The following is a 16,712-nucleotide window of genomic DNA, read 5'->3' as shown; positions in this document are numbered from 1 at the left end:
ACCTGGCATGTGCATGCCTCGACATCCTCACCTCTCTGCCTACTCCTCACGAACAGCGGGACGCCCCTCCCCCCCAAGGTTCGGGCCTCGGCGAAATCGTTCTCCTCAAGAGAGCCACGGTAGCGTCGAGAGGGAGCAGGGACCCGTCGTAGCGGGCCATCTGAGTTTCTGCAGAGGGGGGAGAGGGACGGAGAGTTGGGGATAAGGGGAGAGTGGACGTCTGTTGACTTCCGCTGTCTACTCCTTCATGCTGTCGGCTCTCTTTTCCCAGAGAGTCTCCAACTTTCAACCTGCGAACCCCCATCTCCAGCATGCCCTTCTCTTCCCTTTCTCATCCACCTTAACCCCCCTTCCCCCTTTCCCCTCCTGCCCCCCCCTCTGCGCATATGGGATCGCCAGTAGCTGCCGCCGCCGGAGACTGGGGACTGGGGACTGATATGTCTCCTGAGCTTGGTACCAGGGGGTGGCCTCTCTATTAGGCGAGCAAATGAAAGAGAGGCTCATGACTAGGGGGGACGGGGGGTGAGGGGAGCAAGTCTTAGTGCTTTGCTCGCCGCGTGCTAGACCTTATTACCCATGCCAATCAGTTCGGTCACGATACTCTTGCTGATGCGTCCTCGGCGGGATAATGGCCAGCGCGGAATTATTATCGCTACGGTCGTCTTGTAGACTACTTCGGCGAAAAGGGTTTTTTTTTCTTTTTCTCCTTTTTAACAGGCCGCCTATCTCCACATGTGGAATACGATCGCGGGTGGCACTTCTGCTGGTACTTCGATGTCCGGTTGACAACAGGGTCGCTTACTCCGTCTCCTCGTTGCTCTCGTGGTGGGAAGGGGAAGAGAGGAGAGAAGTATAAAGAAACTTGCTCCCTCCACCAGCCGCCGTCCCCCCGATGGCCATGCGACTCTCTGTCCCTCTCTCTCCTCTCCACCTCCGTTCACTCTCCCGTCGCTTCATCGTGCCACCGAAGCGCCCTGCGATACCGAGATATCGCCCGAGCCCTTGTGCCAGCAGCAGTAGTACTCGCCGTTGGATCGCTACGAAGTCGTCGACGACCATGGGTCCCACCATCAAGCTGAGCAGCGGCTACGAGATGCCCCAGGTGGGCTTCGGCCTGTGGAAGGTCGACAACGCCATCTGCGCCGACACTGTCTACACTGCCATCAAGGCCGGTTATAGGTTATTCGATGGAGCTTGCGGTGAGTAGCCAGACCCGTCCACTTCTGCTCTTCTATTGCCCTGGTATCTCGAGGCTGGCGCGAGAAGGCGACATGACGCAGCAGAGAAAGAGGAAAAAACAAGCCAGCAGCGTGTGCCCCTCTTCGCATCTCATTACCCCGCCGACGAATGCTGCGTTCAGGGGGCCCCTGTCGTCCCCTCGTTGAACCGGCCGGAGCCAAGCGCGAGTCTACCCGAAACGACCATGGCCTGGCCACAACCGCCGGCCTGGGTGTCCTACGCTGGCGGCTGGCTCGCTTCGGTGGTTTATAGACGATGGCGAAAAACAAGAGATATGGGGCGTAGATAGACAGTGATGGCGTCCCGGGTGGCTAATATGTGAGTCCGCGGCACCAGACTACGGCAACGAGAAGGAGTGCGGCGAGGGCGTGGCGCGCGCGATCAAGGAGGGCCTGGTGACGCGGGAGGAGCTCTTCATCACGTCGAAGCTGTGGCCGGTGTTCCAGGACGGCGACCAGGTGGAGCCGGCGTGCCGGCGGTCGCTGGCCGACTGGGGGCTCGAGTACTTCGACCTGTACCTGATCCACTTCCCGGGCGCGCTCAAGTACGTCGACCCGGCGGTGCGGTACCCGCCCGGGTGGCACTTCGACGGCGAGGACCAGATCGTGCGGTCGAGCACGCCGACGCACGTCACCTGGGCCGCCATGGAGGCGCTCGTCGGCAAGGGCCTCGCCCGCTCCATCGGCGTGTCCAACTTCCAGGCCCAGCTGCTCTACGACGTGCTCCGCTACGCCAAGGTGCCCCCCGCCGCGCTCCAGATCGAGCACCACCCCTACCTCGTCCAGCGCGAGCTGCTCGCGCTCGCCCGCGCCGAGGGCGTCGCCGTCACCGCCTACTCCTCCTTCGGCCCCGCCTCCTTCCTCGAGTTCGGCTTCAAGCACGCCGAGGCCCTCGTGCCCCTCGTCGAAGACCCCCTCATCAGCGCCGTCGCCGCCAAGTACGGCAAGCAGCCCGCCCAGATCCTCCTCCGCTGGGCCACCCAGCGCGGCCTCGCCGTCATCCCCAAGACCACCCGCCTCGAGCTCATGCTCCAGAACCTCGACAGCACCGGCTTCGACCTCGACCAGGCCGACCTCGACAGCATCACCGCTAAGGACGCTGGCATCCGCTTCAACCAGCCCTCGAACGTGAGTCACATATACAACCTCCCTGCCCCCCTTCCCCCCCCGGGATTAGCTGGCGAGGAGAAAGGTTGGGGAAGTGCTGCGTGCTAATCTATACTTTTACGAATAGTACTTCTCCACGGATAAGATGTGGATCTTTGGTTAGACAAAGTCGTCGCGCTGCTGCTGCCGAGTCCCGGATTCTGGTTCGGCCGTCTGTGTCCTGTGCCATGCTACCCGGCGTGACCGGGTATAATGACGAAGATAGGCCGCGACGCTTGGGGGGGGAGAAAGTACCGCCTCTCGTCACCATGGGCAGGGATTATATCTACCAGCCACCGCGGCTAGTACTGTAGAGTCTGGGTGATTCGTTTTTTTTTTACAACCACGGGGAGCATCTTGTTAGAATGGCGTATACACCATCGGCTTTTCCGACTTGTAACCGCAACATCACCATCGGTGGAAGGAACAGATACCATGTGAACCTGAGGATATTTCTCATTTTGCGTGAGCTTATGGATATCTGTGAAACGAATACAGTGCCGAGCACTATTTGATTCCTTCTCCCTTGATGAGGCGAAACGTCTCTCAGCTACCTACTTGCAAATTCGAAGCTGGTGTAGTATGTGACACGCTTTACCTCTGTCCCACAGATACCCGACGGTCCGATCAGAGAGCTCGCGGTCTTCCGATATCGGGTCTACCGTTCGCAGTAAGGAACCCCAAACGCCGTGCTATGCAATATATAGGGCCCGCGTGGAACGAATCCTAACTGGGTGAAGGGGAGATTGATCATACCGACTTCACGAAGGCTATTTTCCCCGAGTGTTAGCTGTATATATATAGGCGACGGGGCACCGATTTTGGTACTTACTTGCGTCGATCTGCTGCACTTGCGGCAGAGCCAACCGCACCTTATTCCGATATAGGGCGGGTTGCTTCAACTGTACCGGATTTCCTTCGAAATACACCGTCGTTAGGTTCTTCTTGTCCGCTAACTCCCGCTCGATGTCTGCGATGTCAGATATTTGGTTGTAGCTTGCCCAAATTTCCTCGATCTCTTTCAGGTTGCCCAAGCCCTTGAGGCACTGGATGGTATTGTTTGAAATGTCAATGATTTTCAGGCTCGGGCTCCCGTCCAAGCCCTCCAGGCTTTCCAAGGCATTGTGCGAGATGTACAGCTCCTCCAGTTGCGGGACCTCGCGGAGAGGAGAAAGGTCGCGGATCCGATTCGACTGTATGCTTAGGAGACGTAATTTCGGTAGGCCGGCTAGACCCTTGAGCTCGGTGATCTTGTTCTTGGCCAGCCAGAGCTCTTCCAGATTCGTCAAGGAGTCGAGATTTTTAATTTCCCGTATTCTATTGGACCCTAGTTCGAGTTGCCGGAGCTTCGTCAGAGTGGCGAGGCCATCGATTACGCTGATCTTGTTGGACACGAAAAACAGATCCGTCAGTTCTGTCAGGTGGTCGATGTGTTTAATGTGTTTGATCTTGTTGAAGCTCAGGTCAAGAATCGTGAGCTTGGTCAGGTCCTCCAAGCCCCTGACGTGTGAAATAAGGTTGTCATAGAGGTCGAGCTCTTCTAGGGTGGGCCCTAGACTGGCGAGGCCATCGATGTGCTGGACGAGGTTTTGGCGCAGACATAGCCGCACGACCTTCTTGAACCGATCTAATCGAAGGGCGGAGATGGAGGTGACCCGAGAGTGGGTGAGACTGATGTCGTCGCTGTCGGGGTCTTCGTCGTCGAGGAGGTCTAAAGGAGGGTTAGTACTAGGCTTCATCACTAGCGAGCACGCTGGCAGAACGCAAGGAGATTTAGGGAGAACCTACCTTCGTCAGCATCAATTTCCTGGCCCGCAAGCACATTCTCATCGTCCGAATACTCGGGGTCGGAGAGAGCCTCGGGGTTCTGGATCAGGGCGGTGCGGTCAATTCGTAGCTTGCCGTCCCATCCCTTGCTATCCCGCAGACCGGGACTATGTTGGTGGTCTTCCCGCTCGGATGAAGCCTCCTCGAGGACTTCTATGTGGTGCGAAGGAGACTCGCGGCCTGCGTCGCCGTTGAGTTGGCCAGGCATTGTGCAGCGGCGGGGGCGTAGGGTGGTGTATTGGTGGCGTCAGCGTCGGCGGCAGTGTTGAGGATGGTCGGCGAGCAAAGAAGGGCGGGATTGGCGGCGACGAGAGAAAAGTTGCAGGTAAGAAGATTGGGGGACTGGAGCGCACACGGGGATCGAGAGATGGAACGAGTTGAGTTCGGCAGGTTCTCGACTAGGCAAGGCAGAGCGGTAGAGGCAGGAAATCGATTCGGTACCTGCGAAGCACGCGCAGGTACACAGCATACACCGTACCGCACCTCCGATATCGATGATCCCATGACGTTTCTAATTACCTAGGTACCTATGTAGGTACCTAGCAAATCTCCACCGGGCTCCTATAGGAGGCAGTATAAGCGTCAGTCCGTCCAGAAGGGGGTCGCTGGCAGCACGTCTACAGGTACTTCTACCACTGCCACCAAGGGTTTCAGGTACTCAACTGCCTACCTTAGGGTACCTGCCCGCCACATAATAACACTGTACTTACCTTACCTTTGTACCTAAGGTTAGGTACCTGTAGGGTGCGCGTGGTATATCATGTTTCACGGCAGGTAGCCACCCGCCTAAGGACCAGAGGTACCTGCTGAGCATAGGGCATGCTCAGTACATAAGGTACCTACCTGCCTACCTGTGTTTCTCCCGCCCCCCTGAGCAGCGTGGAGTGGACCACGGGCGTGCCCCACCGAAGGTACCTGAGCCTGGGCGAGCCCGGCAAGGCGAATGCGGAAACACGACAGGTACCGAAATGAGATGGAATCGGTAGCCAGCACCTTACGGCCAGTCCGCTGTAGCGCGGCGCCGCCGCAGCAGTACATCCACGTGCAGGTACCGTACTGCAAGGGCCTTGGGTTCGATGACATCGCGTCTCCGTCAGGATTATAGGGCCTTGCCTGAGGTGCCTCAAGTACATACATTAGGCAGGCAGGTACCTAAAGCAGGCGGTTATTGGGGGGACCCGTCAATTAGTAGGGTTAATTAGAAGCTGCCCAAGCTGCCCGTTCAAGGTACCAAAGGCCATGCTAAGAGGTAGGTAAGGTACCTAGGGGGCAGGCAGCGCAAGCCGGTGGGTGGCCGCGTGCGGGAATCACGGGATCGAAGAGTTGGGGTTTTCCCTCTGTCAGGTGCGTCGTGTACTTCCCACCATCAAGCGTTGCAGTCATCTCAGATACCAGCATCGCCAACTTGCCTCGCCGACCTCCTACCTTGCGCGGTCGAGACGCCCGATACTACGATCCTACATACCTACGGAACCGGGGTTGGCAGGGTCATACCCATACCTCAACTCCATCTTCCGTCGTCTTCCCCTCTTCCGCCCTGGTGCAGCGCCCGTCGGCCACTTAGTGTCGACAAAATGCCCTCTTGATCGGCCCTCCACTCCCAGACTTTGCGCTCCTTCACCCTGCATACGGCCCTTTCAGCCATGGTCTCGAGGTCCCCGAATCACCATGCCGCTCCCTCGCGGCCTCCTCGGACCGTCCATTCGCAGGATCTCCAGGCTAGCCGCTATCCCATCACCGTCCTCCACGACATCCCGCGTCGACACGCTAGCCTGCAGCGTGAGGCGGTACCACGTCGAGGGCCTGATGCTAGCCCCGGTCGTCTTCGGCGGCCTATTCGTATCGCTATGGACCTGGAAGTGCTTCTTGATGGTCATCTTCCAGAATAAGATGATATACATGCCTGGCCTGCCACCAAATGCGCGGCAGGAGAAGATTCGAGACTACGCCAGCCGGTGCGGCGGCATTCAGTGGCGTGAGGAACGAGTACGCGCCGCCGATGGTACAGATCTTGCCTTATGTGTTACCGACGTGGACCTCGGCTCTTCTGCACCAGCTGCGCTGCCAGACATTGCGTTATATATCCTCTATTTTCAGGGTCCGCCTCGCAACACTCTTCCCCCCCGAGTGATGTGGCCCGGTGAACTTACGCTTGTCGGTAGGAAATGCCTCGTCGATCCCGCCGCGCCTACCCGACCTCTCTTCCGCGTTGTGCAGGTTGAAGAGGATCTCTCCAAAGGAGGGTGCCGCTAGCAACGCTCGATGTACTATGGTATGCCTGAGCTATAGAGGCTATTGGACTTCGCGAGGTCGCCCTTCCGAAAATGGTCTGACAATGGATGCCGCTGCCGCTCTTCGGTGGATTTCTCAGCTACACAATAATTCTCACGATAAGGGACCTCGCAAAACGAATCCGCCGGCCAAGCTCGTCCTTTGGGGCCAGAGCATCGGGGCGGGCGTAGCTACCAATCTGGCCGCCAAGGCTCCGATGCCCGCAAATCTGTGCCTGGATTCTTTGATTCTGGAGACACCCTTTACGTCAATTCGCGCCATGCTACAAGTACTCTATCCGCAAAAGTGGCTACCGTACCGGCACCTCTGGCCTTTCCTGCGAAATCACCTCGATAGCTGGACGAACCTGGGCATCATCTCCCAGAAGCATAGGACCCCAACGTCGGCGCCGGAGGTGCTCATCGTGGAGGCGGCGAAGGACGAGCTTGTCCCTCTAGAGCTTAGCCAAAGGCTGTATGACCGATGCTTAGATGTCCAACTTCCCGTGACGAGAAAGGCCGTTGCCGGAGCTTTTCATAACGATGCGATGTTTCGAAGTGAAGGCAGAAAGGCCGTCTCCGAGTTCCTATCACGCAGAATTCGCCTCTAGTGTGCCGAACCTGCCCGGCCCCGCTCCTGCTCCGATGCCTGTAACATTAATACTATGCCTGGGGAGTTGAATCGGCAATCCGAGATGTGCAACGACTTTGGGATGGACGGGCGCGAAATTAGCCTATGCTTCCCCTTCAAATTCGTCGATCTGACCTGATCTTCGGGACTAGAACCTAACACATTAGCACTAAGCTATGTGACAAACCGCCAATCCCGGTGGGATAGGAACTTGGACCGATGATCTCGATTAAGAGGCTATCTCTTCGCTCACGGTTCTATCGTAGTCCATAAGTTCGGACGTTTATACCGAGGACCTTGACCTACCCGGTAGCCTGAAGTACGTGGTCGTCCAGGTCAACTCGATGATTGATTCTGAGTGGTAGAATCCTTGACCGTTGCCATCAACTACGTGGTCAACAGCAAGGGGTCAGAGAAGATCACGACCCTGAATTTGACGTGGCTGCGGCCTGATAAACCGGTGGGTAGGTGGCACATATGATAGAAAAAGGCCCGTCGTGGGAAAAGTGGGTGTCAATCCCATAAAGCTAAGCAACGTTCTATCGCATTTCGCAGCAGAGTTCCATTCGAGAAAGATCCGACAGCAGGGGGTTTCCGCTTTCACTTCGTGAAGCATTAGCTAGAGGAGTATAACTCGGTACTGACGTCTCTCGGCACATAAAGTAGTTATGCCTACGTCGAGCACGTACCATGAGAGAATGAAGAGAATAGGGAGCTAAGGAGAGACGGCTCGGTTGCAAGGCGGGAAACCTGCCTCGCATGGCAATATAATCAAAACCAGCCGCCCATAAATTCTTTCCACCTGAATCATGGTGGCAGTCGAACGGCCTGTCTGATGAGGCTACCTGTAGCCCGGGGCTACAACACATTATCTAACTGACGATGAAGCCGCGGGCACCCAAACTCGTCCGGGCACGCGTGTGAGCCATGTTGTAGATCATGGGCAGTCTCGTGGACTGGAACTACCCATATCACAGAACGCCCAGCTGTGGCGCCGCATCGAATTCTGATCGGGGGCCTCTTACCAATCCCCCGTGCCAGCCTGGCCACGGGGCAGACGCCCCTCAAGCTATCGGCCACGCACGCGACGGAGGAACGCCTACTGGGACCCCCGGAGATCAGCTTCCGCAACACTCATTGCCATGTTTCGGATGGCTTCGCGTCGTAGATGGGCGCGCTTTCGACTATGACGAAGGTCCCCCGCCTCAGCAGACCACCTATCGCCCTACTTTAGTAACGATTTACGCGGACAGACTTAAGGGGAGGGCGAAGGGGGGTGAAATACTCAAGCGACACGCGGAGCAGCGCATCACACTTCTTTCCGAGCTACATATTTGCTTAGTGAATTACGACACAGAGACTCAACGTCGGCGAGTCTCCGGAGGAGAGTGTTGACGCAATCATGCTAGCCGGTGTCGAATGTGGTGGGAACCAGCTTTGGCAACTCCGGCTAAAGGGTAATTCTGGAGGATCTCAGATCGGGAAGTAATCTACGGCAGTGCTTTTTCTAACAGTGTCATATCTCATCAAATCCTTCCCAGGACCTCGCGGTTGCGCGATACGTCCGACCCGATAATGCTGCATCATTGACAACATGTTCGTCGTTCCGGCGCTGCATTCGACAACGAGAACGATATCAGAAGAAATGTCTAGGGCTGCCTCAGGGCAACACTCATACAGCCGTATGTAAATGCGGGTTATCTGCTCGCCTGGTATATTGCGCCCTGCATGACCACCCTCCCACCACAAACCTGATACGACCCCCTGTTCCCCCCCTTGAGATGATTCTCAAGTAAATGAAGATCTGACGGGATAACCTTAGTTCTCTAGCTTTTGAGGTCCCTGGAGGTCTTCGAAGATCCCTGCCTCGCTTTCCGGAACAGGGGAAGGTCCATCATATACATGCATGTGTGTATGTGTATTTATACCCTCGTACGGCAGGTCGTCGTCGCCGTCGAGAGAACCCGAACATGCCGCCTCTCCCTCCCCCACACAGCTCCGGTGGCAGATTACATAGCCAATAATGTTCAAGGACGCCTCTCTCTCCTTCGACAGACACGTCTTGGGGGGGGGCATCTGACCATCTCTATCTAGACTCTCAATTATGAATGTGTAATCGGTGTTCAGTCGGCAACCGGACGGGAGGAGGGCTGGGGCCTCTGTTTGTTTTCACGCCAACATGCACTCTTACAAACCTACAGCGTGTAGGCTGCTGCTCACCGGAGCCCAATATCCCCCCTCGTCTCACCACAATACCACTATCATATGGTATGTGTTACCGTATCACGGCGTTTTCCCGTTGGTAGCGCCGTGCTGATCAGTGCTGCCAACAGGTCCTGATTACGCAAACCATACCGCGATCCTTGCCAGCACGGTTCCATTATCTCACGAAAGGGGTTAGAAGGACAAGACTCCCGGGCAAAGGTATACCCAGGCAAAGGTATAATACTCTCTGTAAACCAAGAATGAGGCGTTCCGCCCCGAAATCCTTTTTTCCCTCATGTAGGTAGCTATGCAACTCCGTAATATGAGTGTGCATCCTTTCCAGTACGGGCGAGCAAGCCAATAGTGACTCCGGTACGGTCCTCGTTTAATAGTGTTGTCTGCTTCCCGCTTGTGCAGCACACAGACGAGCATGTTACGTTGCTACTGACGAGATTGTCTGCTGCCCCATATATATATCCCTGTGGGCCAAAAGGCCGAACGTGATGAAGATCGCTGGGGAATAGCCTGCAGTTCTCTATCTCGGGTGACCAGCGACGGCGTCAAAACCTGTGCGCGTACGCGTGGCAACTATCCTGGCATCCCGGTGCACAGATGGCTCCTATCCCCTTATTAGAACCGTAGGCGACCCAGGTTCTAGGAGCGATTAACCTGGACAGAGCCACTGTTGCTCGCCTTGTCCTCGGACCGGAATATTGGTTCAAGATGGGGAACCTGCTCGGCAAGGAAAAGATTAAGACGCCGATGACCATACCGTCAGATACGGTCATCCCACTGCACTTTTACGACGATACCCCGGTCAACAGATCCGTCATCGTCGAGTTTACTATGCGATTCGATGATGTCCTAGACGCTGATAAGCTGCGCACATCGCTAGAGAAGCTCCTTAGCCGACGTGACTGGCGCAAGCTCGGCGCGCGGTTGAGGCTCAACGTACGAATCACCCCTGCCCACACCTTGTCGAAGGCCTATCGAAGCTTCGAGGGTGTTTAATTTTTCTGGGTCTCGCGAACTAAAGGATGCTCGTAGAGTAACGGCAAACTCGAATACCACGTCCCGGAAGCCTTCAGTGAGAATCGACCGGCATTTGCTTACTCACACTCGACGCACGATGTCGGCATCGCGAGTCATCCTCTTGCTAGCCGCCTACCCCGACCGACAGCGAAACCGACGGTCCTAGACGATCCGAGCGAATTCGGGCCTCTGTTGCGCCGCTGGGGTGCACCTCAGACGATCCTCGACTATCTGACCACGGACGCGCCGCAGCTGAGCCTGCACATCGTGTCCTTTACTGACGCCACGATCGTCACCCTGTCGTGGCCGCATACTTTGCTCGACGCTATCGGCCGCAAGGAGCTCTTAGCTGCCTGGACTGCCACGCTCGAGGGGAGGGAGGACGATGTGAAGCCTCTCCACGGTGTCTATCGTGACCCGCTCGAGAGCCTCGGCGCGAATCCAAAGGAACCATACGTGCTAGCCCATCGCCATCTGTCGCCCGTTCAATCCCTGCTATTCGTGCTCTCGTACATATGGGCCACCATCTTCTGGTGGGGTGGCGAGGAGACGCGCATGGTGTGCGTGCCAGCACGGCATGCGAATATCCTATTCGAAAGCGCGCGCGATGATCTCTCCGCCCCAGCCGCCCAGTGCGCAAATGACGACAAGAAATTGCGGCCGTTCATCAGTGAGGGTGACATACTCTCAGGCTGGATCACCCGGCTCGCTCTGGTGCACCTGCGGCACGTGGACCAGACGGTGTCGATCATGAACGCGTTCGGGCTGCGCTCGGCACTCGCTAAGGACCTCCTCCCACCCACAAGCGCATACGTAGGGAATGCCGTGGGTAGCGTCTACGCCTTCCTGTCGATGCGAGACCTGTTCGCGCAGCCACTCGGCTACACGGCGGCGGTGGTGCGGCGGTCTATCTCCGAGCAGGGCACGCGAGACCAGGTCGAGGCCCACGCTGCCATAGAGAGGGCGGCGCTACGGCAAGGCCGCGCCCCGGTGTTCGGCAACACCAAGATGACGCCCGTCATGATCTCCAACTGGAGCAAGGCCAAGTTCTTCGAGACGGACTTCTCGGCGGCGCTGGTGGCCCGTCCCGGTTCGGCTTCCGACGGCGATAACAATAACAACGGCGGCGGCGACGATGATGCTACCACGCCCCGCCCCCCCGAGTACCGACCCGGGCGGCCAACGTACATCCAGCCCAACGGCCTCGTCAACCGCCAGCTGCCCACGCGCAACTCGTTTCCTATCGTCGGTAAGGATGCCGCCGGGAATTATTGGTTTTCCGGCACGCTGCAGCACGGGCTCTGGGGCCAGGTTCAGGAGGCACTCGACGCCGAATACCGATACTTTTCCCAGCACGACGAGAACGTCCGAAGGCTACAGGCTGAGAAGGCGAAGGGGTTCTGACGAGTCGGTTTCGGGGGTCGCGAGTATGGATCGATAACCCCTATTCTAAGAGTGAGTAGGGGACTTACTTCTGAGTCAATGTCTGGATTGCGTTCGTAAATATACCTATCTATCTTCCCATGCCATCATGTGCAGAACGTTGGCTTCGTCTATAACGACACTTCTCCTGGTGCAGTCTTTCATTAGACGGATATAAGATTTATTATGTAACGAACTCAGCATAGGCGCCAGCATCGTTTGGGTGATATTTCGTATGGTCACCCACACCAGTCTACACGCGGATCTGATGATGAGCGTCGGCTGGTTGGCATTTCATACGGGCGCAAGACAAGCCGGGTACTGTTATATATATCCACGACGGTGCTAAGACAGAATTAATATTCGAGGATCAGACCTCTCGCCCAGGAGGTCCAGACGAAAATCGATGCAGATACGTTGTATCGGCGGTATTGGCACACGGCATGTTTATGAGTAATATACAGCACCTGCTAGCCAACACGACTGGTCTTCCCATCCGTGCTTGCCGGAGAGTGGCATCGCCATGGCTCCTGAGCAGCGGCTAATGGCCTCAAAGTAGCATGCAGGACATAGCGTGACCCCTATTTACCCTAGACGCTCGTCGCCACGGGGCAAACAATCTTGAGCTATCAGTATACCAAAATAGAGGTCGTGAGAAAGACATCCGCATGCCTACACCAATATAAAACGATAACGACTGACAGTGCGAAACCACTACGGCGATGGAGAGATATCTGCTAAATTTCTCATCCTCTCCACTTCGAGCTGTATCGGAAGCTTCAGCAAAGCCGCTTGGTACACTGAAACGATGGGCCTGGAATAGGGGCGAAAGTGGACCAACAGGATATCGGGACTCGGTAGGGAAGTGTGGAGAGGTAGTGAACATGTAGTCGAGAGAAGGCCAGGAGGGTTACACCCCCCTCGTCACTCAACAACAGACCTGATGTATCATGGGCCTAAGATGATCTGTACAAGAAATCACAACTCGAGTTAACAAGTTATGAAGAACTACCTGAGTTTGGCAGGGACGAAAACACCGTGAATCATGCCGCCACCCCCCCTCCCACTGTTCTATTTTATTATACCGCTATAAAACCGCGCCCCCTTTCCGCAAACGCAAGGCAGACTCCCCCCTCATCCCGACGCAAGGCATCCTCTTCACAAAACGCAGCAGACGGCGATTTATACGCCTTCAGTTCCTCACTAGCATGTTTTCCTCGTGGGGCCGACGCCGCGACGAGAGGAGACCACCCCGCTCCTCGGGCAGCAGCGGCGACGACGACGGCGCGACGCGGCGGGACTCGGCGCTGTCCCCGCGCGCCGCGGCGCCCGCCGTCCCGCCGCCCACACACCCGCCGCCCCTCCGCGCGCCCTCCCCCGGCGCCGGCACGTGGCGCCGGCCGCTGCCCGCCGGGAGGAGGGAATCGGCCGAGCCCAGGCTCCCGCTAACGTGCTCGGGTCCCCCGCCCCTCGGCTCCGGCGCGCCGCCGCCCGGCCTGGCGCCCCCCGTCCCCGCGCACGTCGTCGACCGCCCGGCCACCGAGGCCCCCGCCCCGGTCCCTCCTCCGCCCACGCTGCGCTCCGGTATGCTTCGCGCCGAGCTAGGCACGCGGGGGCTGGGCGTCCAGAACGACGCCGCTGCTCGTGCGGGCGTCCCGGAGGCGAGGGGCGTGGAAGGTAGCGAGGGACGGGACGGGGGGAGTAGGTGATGGATTCCCCGGTGCGTAAAAGCCTGGTAGGCGATCAGCTGGCGGTCTAGGGAGCCGGGAGAGAGGTCCACGGTAGGAGGGGAGGGAGAGAAAAGCGGCTGCCGCGGGTTGGCTGCCAGGCCGGACTTACGAGTCCTTCTCCCCTTTCCCTTCCCTTACCTCTACATAAAGGGGCCTGTCTGGTTTGGCTTGCGCCTGAGCGTGGCGATGTTCGGTGTTCCCGAGGCGGCGCTGTGGGGTGGGCGGTTCGTTCTTTTCTCGGGAGCGGCACGGGTAAAAGGGGAAGGGAAAGGGTGCGAGTTGGTTGGCTGCTTGTAGATGTCCCGGAGTTGGGCGTGGCGTTTAGGGGGCGGAGACTCCTCGGTGCGGGCGTTGGTGGGTTGTTTCTCTAATAGCGCTTGCGAAGAGAGATGTGATGAGCGAAAGGAAAAGCAGTGATGCTCGGCCCACCTGACTCCTCGTTTATAGCACGAGAACTGGATATGGGATTGCAGCATCAGTTGCCCCAGACCCGCGAGACTGATATAACAGACCGGTTCCCGTTAAATCCACCACAACTATCGTGTGTTCTTGCCGCTGACGCGGTCGTCTCTATCTGCAAGGCCGTCTTCTTTCTCATCAAGTGTAGAATATCTACAAATAGCCTGTCTAATGTTCCCAGTTGGGGCCTCGAGTTCCTCTACCTTGAAACTCACAACTCTCTTTTGTGATAAACATAGATTATGTGTTACTGAGCACTCGAACTCAATAGCTACCGGTTGTCGAAGAACGTGATACTAACCATTGAAATCACAAACGGGCATAACAGCTAGTTCAGTAGGCGCAGCAGCTAGACATGCCCGAGCCTCCTGTAAGGGCTGCCGAAGAATGGAAGGGAGGCTGGTCTCAACAGCCGCACACGGCTGTGATATCTATCTGAGACGAAGGAGAGGCTGATGGGGAATTAGAGATTCAAGATAGACTCAATTTGGTAGTCACGGAGTGAACAGCTATTCACTATCGTCCCGCTGAGCACAGGGAAACATAAACCGCGGAAGAGCAAAAAAAAAAAAAGTAATAATTGGGACGTAACTAGCATGTTCCGGGATGCACCCTCCTCGGTCAATAGAGGGAATCTAGCGGATTAGGGAATCGTCTATGATACAAAGAAGTGTGTGGTATGTGTGATACACTCTATGACCAGGTTTTTCCCCTCCACTTCCCTTTCCCTCGCTTCGGTGCCGCTCCTCACTCGATCCCCCACCCCCCACTCCCATCTGTCGCGGAGGCTGTGCTGATGTTGGCTCTCTCCTTTCTAGAAATTTCGGCTCATGTCGTTCCTGATTCGCTGGTAGTCGAGCATGCCCTCGACGCTGCCGACGGCCGAGATGGCGACGTCTTGGTCCCACAGTTTCCGCTTGGCAAAGTCCATCACCTCCTTCTCCGTGATGCGGTCGATGACCCGCTCGATCTCGCCGGGGTCCATGCGGCGGCCCGTCGTGACGAGTTGCCGGCCGATGTCTTCGGCGACGGCAGCCGTGCTGTCGAGGGAGAGGAGGATCGAGGCCTTGAGTTGCGCCTTGGCGCGCTCGACTTCGGCCTCAGTGACGCTGGTGGACAACCGGGACCATTCCCGGAGAGTAAAGTGAATCAAGTCATCAAGACGGGTGAGCTGATCGCTGACTAGGTAGATGCCCCACAAACTAAAGAGAAAACAGTTAATGCTAAGCGCAAGAGCGTGGATTCGCTGGCGTAGGCTTACCCCGTATCGCTGTAGCTGGTGGAGAAGCTCATGAAGCTGTTGGCTAGGTCGTTGTGGTGGACAAAGGTGCTTAGCTTACTGCCCTGGTGAGGTGCGCTACCCAGCGCCTTGTCATAGTTGCCGACGACGGCCTGGGTGACCAGGGCGGTGAAGTAGTCATCGTCGCTCCAGCTTACACCCTCTACAGCGAGAGCGATATGGGCCGAGGGGATCGCGTCGTCCCGGATTCGAACCTCTGACCCGATGAAGTTGGGCTTCCTCTTAGACAGGATATAGGCTTCGTTGTGAGGCGACGTCGTGGGGAGGCTTGAGAAGTTCTTCTCGGCCAGCTCGACGAGCTTCTCGTGAGGAATGCCACCGGCGCCGACGAGAACCATACGGTCGGTTGCGTAGTTGGTCTTGATGTAGTTGGTCAGCTCGGTTCGGGTGATGTCGCGGATGTTCTCCTTTGGCCCTAGAATGGTACGGCCCAAGGGTTGGTGGGCGTAAGCGGTGGCGTGAAGGTGGTCGAAGACTACCTCATCGAGCTGCTTCTCAACCTCCTCAGACTCGCGGAGGATGACATCGCGTTCCCTCTCGATGGCGTAGGGCTCGAGCCTGGAGTTTTGGAGAATATCGGCGAGGATGTCGACGCAGTGGGGGACGTCGGAATTGAATGCTCTGGAGAAGTAGACGGTGTTTTCACGCTGAATGCAGATAAAGGTAAGTCGAGACCTGTGACAATATTGCCTGTGCACGGTAACATATTTCACGCACCGAAGTATAGGCGTTGAGGTGGGCACCCATGTTTTCGATCTCGAGCTCTAATTGCTGCTGCGTTCGCTTTTGAGTGCCCTAAGAGAGTCGTCAGGGAGGGTTGCTCGCTACGAGACAGTGCCATGGTTGCTCGATTCGTACCTTGAAGGCGAGGTGCTCTAGGAAATGCGCCGTCCCATTGGTCTCGTCGGTCTCGGCCCTCGAGCCAGCGTCGATCCATACACCCACCGTCGAAGTCTGCGCCCAAGGCGAGTATTCAGTCGCGACCTAGGTAGCAACTATTAGTGGAAGACCAGGAAAGGCATAAGCGGCGCAATTGGCAGAGGAAGAGAGGGAGAGAGGACGTACCGTCAGGCCGTTCTTGAGGGTGGTGGTCTGGGTCTTGGGGCCGACGGGAGACGGGACAGGCGATGCGAACCCTCTCCTCAGCGGGCGAAGGGCAGAATTGGCAGCGCGGCTGCGCACGCCCTGGGCGAGGTTCAACGCAAGTCTCCTGGACGCCATGCTGGTGCGTGGAGGGGAGAGTGAAGACGAGATAGACGGCGGTTGAGCGGTTTGGTGAGGAATGAGGGACTCGATCTCGGCTAACAGGAAAGCTCAAATTTTGGTATGGCCCGAGCCTGCATTTGCGGCGGGTGACCTGGAGTTGGGCGGGCATGTGGGAAATTCCGGGTACCTGTGGGCCACCCTCCCACTCTCCAGCCTCGCCCGCGGTCATGTGTGGCGGTGCGCCCG

The 16,712-nt window shown here is 57.2% G+C and overlaps 5 protein-coding genes across 5 annotated transcripts; 3 read left to right on the top strand and 2 right to left on the bottom strand.

Annotated features, from left to right (window-relative positions):
* Positions 1-1,057: 1,057 nt before the first annotated feature.
* GGS23DRAFT_595552 (Aldo/keto reductase) lies at positions 1,058-2,508 on the top strand (the record flags this gene model as incomplete). Its single annotated transcript, XM_051518331.1, has 3 exons — positions 1,058-1,199; positions 1,576-2,366; positions 2,473-2,508. 3 exons carry the CDS (start codon positions 1,058-1,060, stop codon positions 2,506-2,508), a joined length of 969 nt encoding a protein of 322 aa, XP_051373569.1.
* Positions 2,509-2,893: 385 nt separating this feature from the next.
* Positions 2,894-4,972, bottom strand: GGS23DRAFT_562170 (protein phosphatases PP1 regulatory subunit sds22). Its single transcript, XM_051515996.1, has 4 exons — positions 4,922-4,972; positions 4,173-4,772; positions 3,217-4,095; positions 2,894-3,154 (listed from the first exon to the last, which is right to left on the bottom strand). Exons 2-4 carry the CDS (start codon positions 4,417-4,419, stop codon positions 3,135-3,137), a joined length of 1,146 nt encoding a protein of 381 aa, XP_051373568.1. The 5' UTR covers positions 4,420-4,772; positions 4,922-4,972; the 3' UTR covers positions 2,894-3,134.
* A 772-nt stretch (positions 4,973-5,744) lies between these two features.
* Positions 5,745-7,472, top strand: GGS23DRAFT_466590 (alpha/beta-hydrolase). The gene is made up of 2 exons (XM_051514172.1): positions 5,745-6,309; positions 6,374-7,472. Exons 1-2 carry the CDS (start codon positions 5,880-5,882, stop codon positions 7,090-7,092), a joined length of 1,149 nt encoding a protein of 382 aa, XP_051373567.1. The 5' UTR covers positions 5,745-5,879; the 3' UTR covers positions 7,093-7,472.
* A 2,305-nt stretch (positions 7,473-9,777) lies between these two features.
* Positions 9,778-12,037, top strand: GGS23DRAFT_466593 (uncharacterized protein). Its single transcript, XM_051514173.1, has 2 exons — positions 9,778-10,268; positions 10,365-12,037. The coding sequence occupies exons 1-2, from the start codon at positions 10,041-10,043 to the stop codon at positions 11,751-11,753; spliced, it is 1,617 nt and encodes a 538-aa protein (XP_051373566.1). The 5' UTR covers positions 9,778-10,040; the 3' UTR covers positions 11,754-12,037.
* Positions 12,038-14,453: 2,416 nt separating this feature from the next.
* On the bottom strand, positions 14,454-16,657 carry GGS23DRAFT_562144 (mitochondrial-processing peptidase subunit beta). Its single transcript, XM_051515995.1, has 5 exons — positions 16,326-16,657; positions 16,119-16,244; positions 15,978-16,055; positions 15,222-15,907; positions 14,454-15,162 (listed from the first exon to the last, which is right to left on the bottom strand). The coding sequence occupies exons 1-5, from the start codon at positions 16,479-16,481 to the stop codon at positions 14,775-14,777; spliced, it is 1,434 nt and encodes a 477-aa protein (XP_051373565.1). The 5' UTR covers positions 16,482-16,657; the 3' UTR covers positions 14,454-14,774.
* Positions 16,658-16,712: the final 55 nt, after the last annotated feature.

The sequence above is a fragment of the Durotheca rogersii genome (assembly GCF_024521655.1).
Source record: "Durotheca rogersii strain YMJ 92031201 chromosome Unknown GGS23scaffold_6, whole genome shotgun sequence".
Taxonomy (NCBI): Eukaryota; Fungi; Ascomycota; class Sordariomycetes; order Xylariales; family Xylariaceae; genus Durotheca; species Durotheca rogersii.
This window is presented reverse-complemented; position numbering and strand designations above follow the sequence as displayed.

Bases quoted from the DNA above. Each gene is read 5' to 3' on its own strand.
- GGS23DRAFT_466593 (XM_051514173.1), top strand. From the start codon at position 10,041: ATGGGGAACCTGCTCGGCAAGGAAAAGATTAAGACGCCGATGACCATA. The intron at 10,269-10,364 runs GTACGAATCACC...GGATGCTCGTAG, and splicing joins GCGCGCGGTTGAGGCTCAAC to AGTAACGGCAAACTCGAATA.
- GGS23DRAFT_562170 (XM_051515996.1), bottom strand. From the start codon at position 4,419: ATGCCTGGCCAACTCAACGGCGACGCAGGCCGCGAGTCTCCTTCGCAC. The intron at 4,096-4,172 runs GTAGGTTCTCCC...ACCCTCCTTTAG, and splicing joins GGAAATTGATGCTGACGAAG to ACCTCCTCGACGACGAAGAC. The intron at 3,155-3,216 runs GTAAGTACCAAA...CGGGGAAAATAG, and splicing joins AGTGCAGCAGATCGACGCAA to CCTTCGTGAAGTCGGTATGA.
- GGS23DRAFT_562144 (XM_051515995.1), bottom strand. From the start codon at position 16,481: ATGGCGTCCAGGAGACTTGCGTTGAACCTCGCCCAGGGCGTGCGCAGC. The intron at 15,908-15,977 runs GTGCGTGAAATA...ATCTGCATTCAG, and splicing joins ACCTCAACGCCTATACTTCG to CGTGAAAACACCGTCTACTT. The intron at 15,163-15,221 runs GTAAGCCTACGC...TTTTCTCTTTAG, and splicing joins ACCAGCTACAGCGATACGGG to TTTGTGGGGCATCTACCTAG.
- GGS23DRAFT_466590 (XM_051514172.1), top strand. From the start codon at position 5,880: ATGCCGCTCCCTCGCGGCCTCCTCGGACCGTCCATTCGCAGGATCTCC. The intron at 6,310-6,373 runs GTCCGCCTCGCA...GCTTGTCGGTAG, and splicing joins ATATATCCTCTATTTTCAGG to GAAATGCCTCGTCGATCCCG.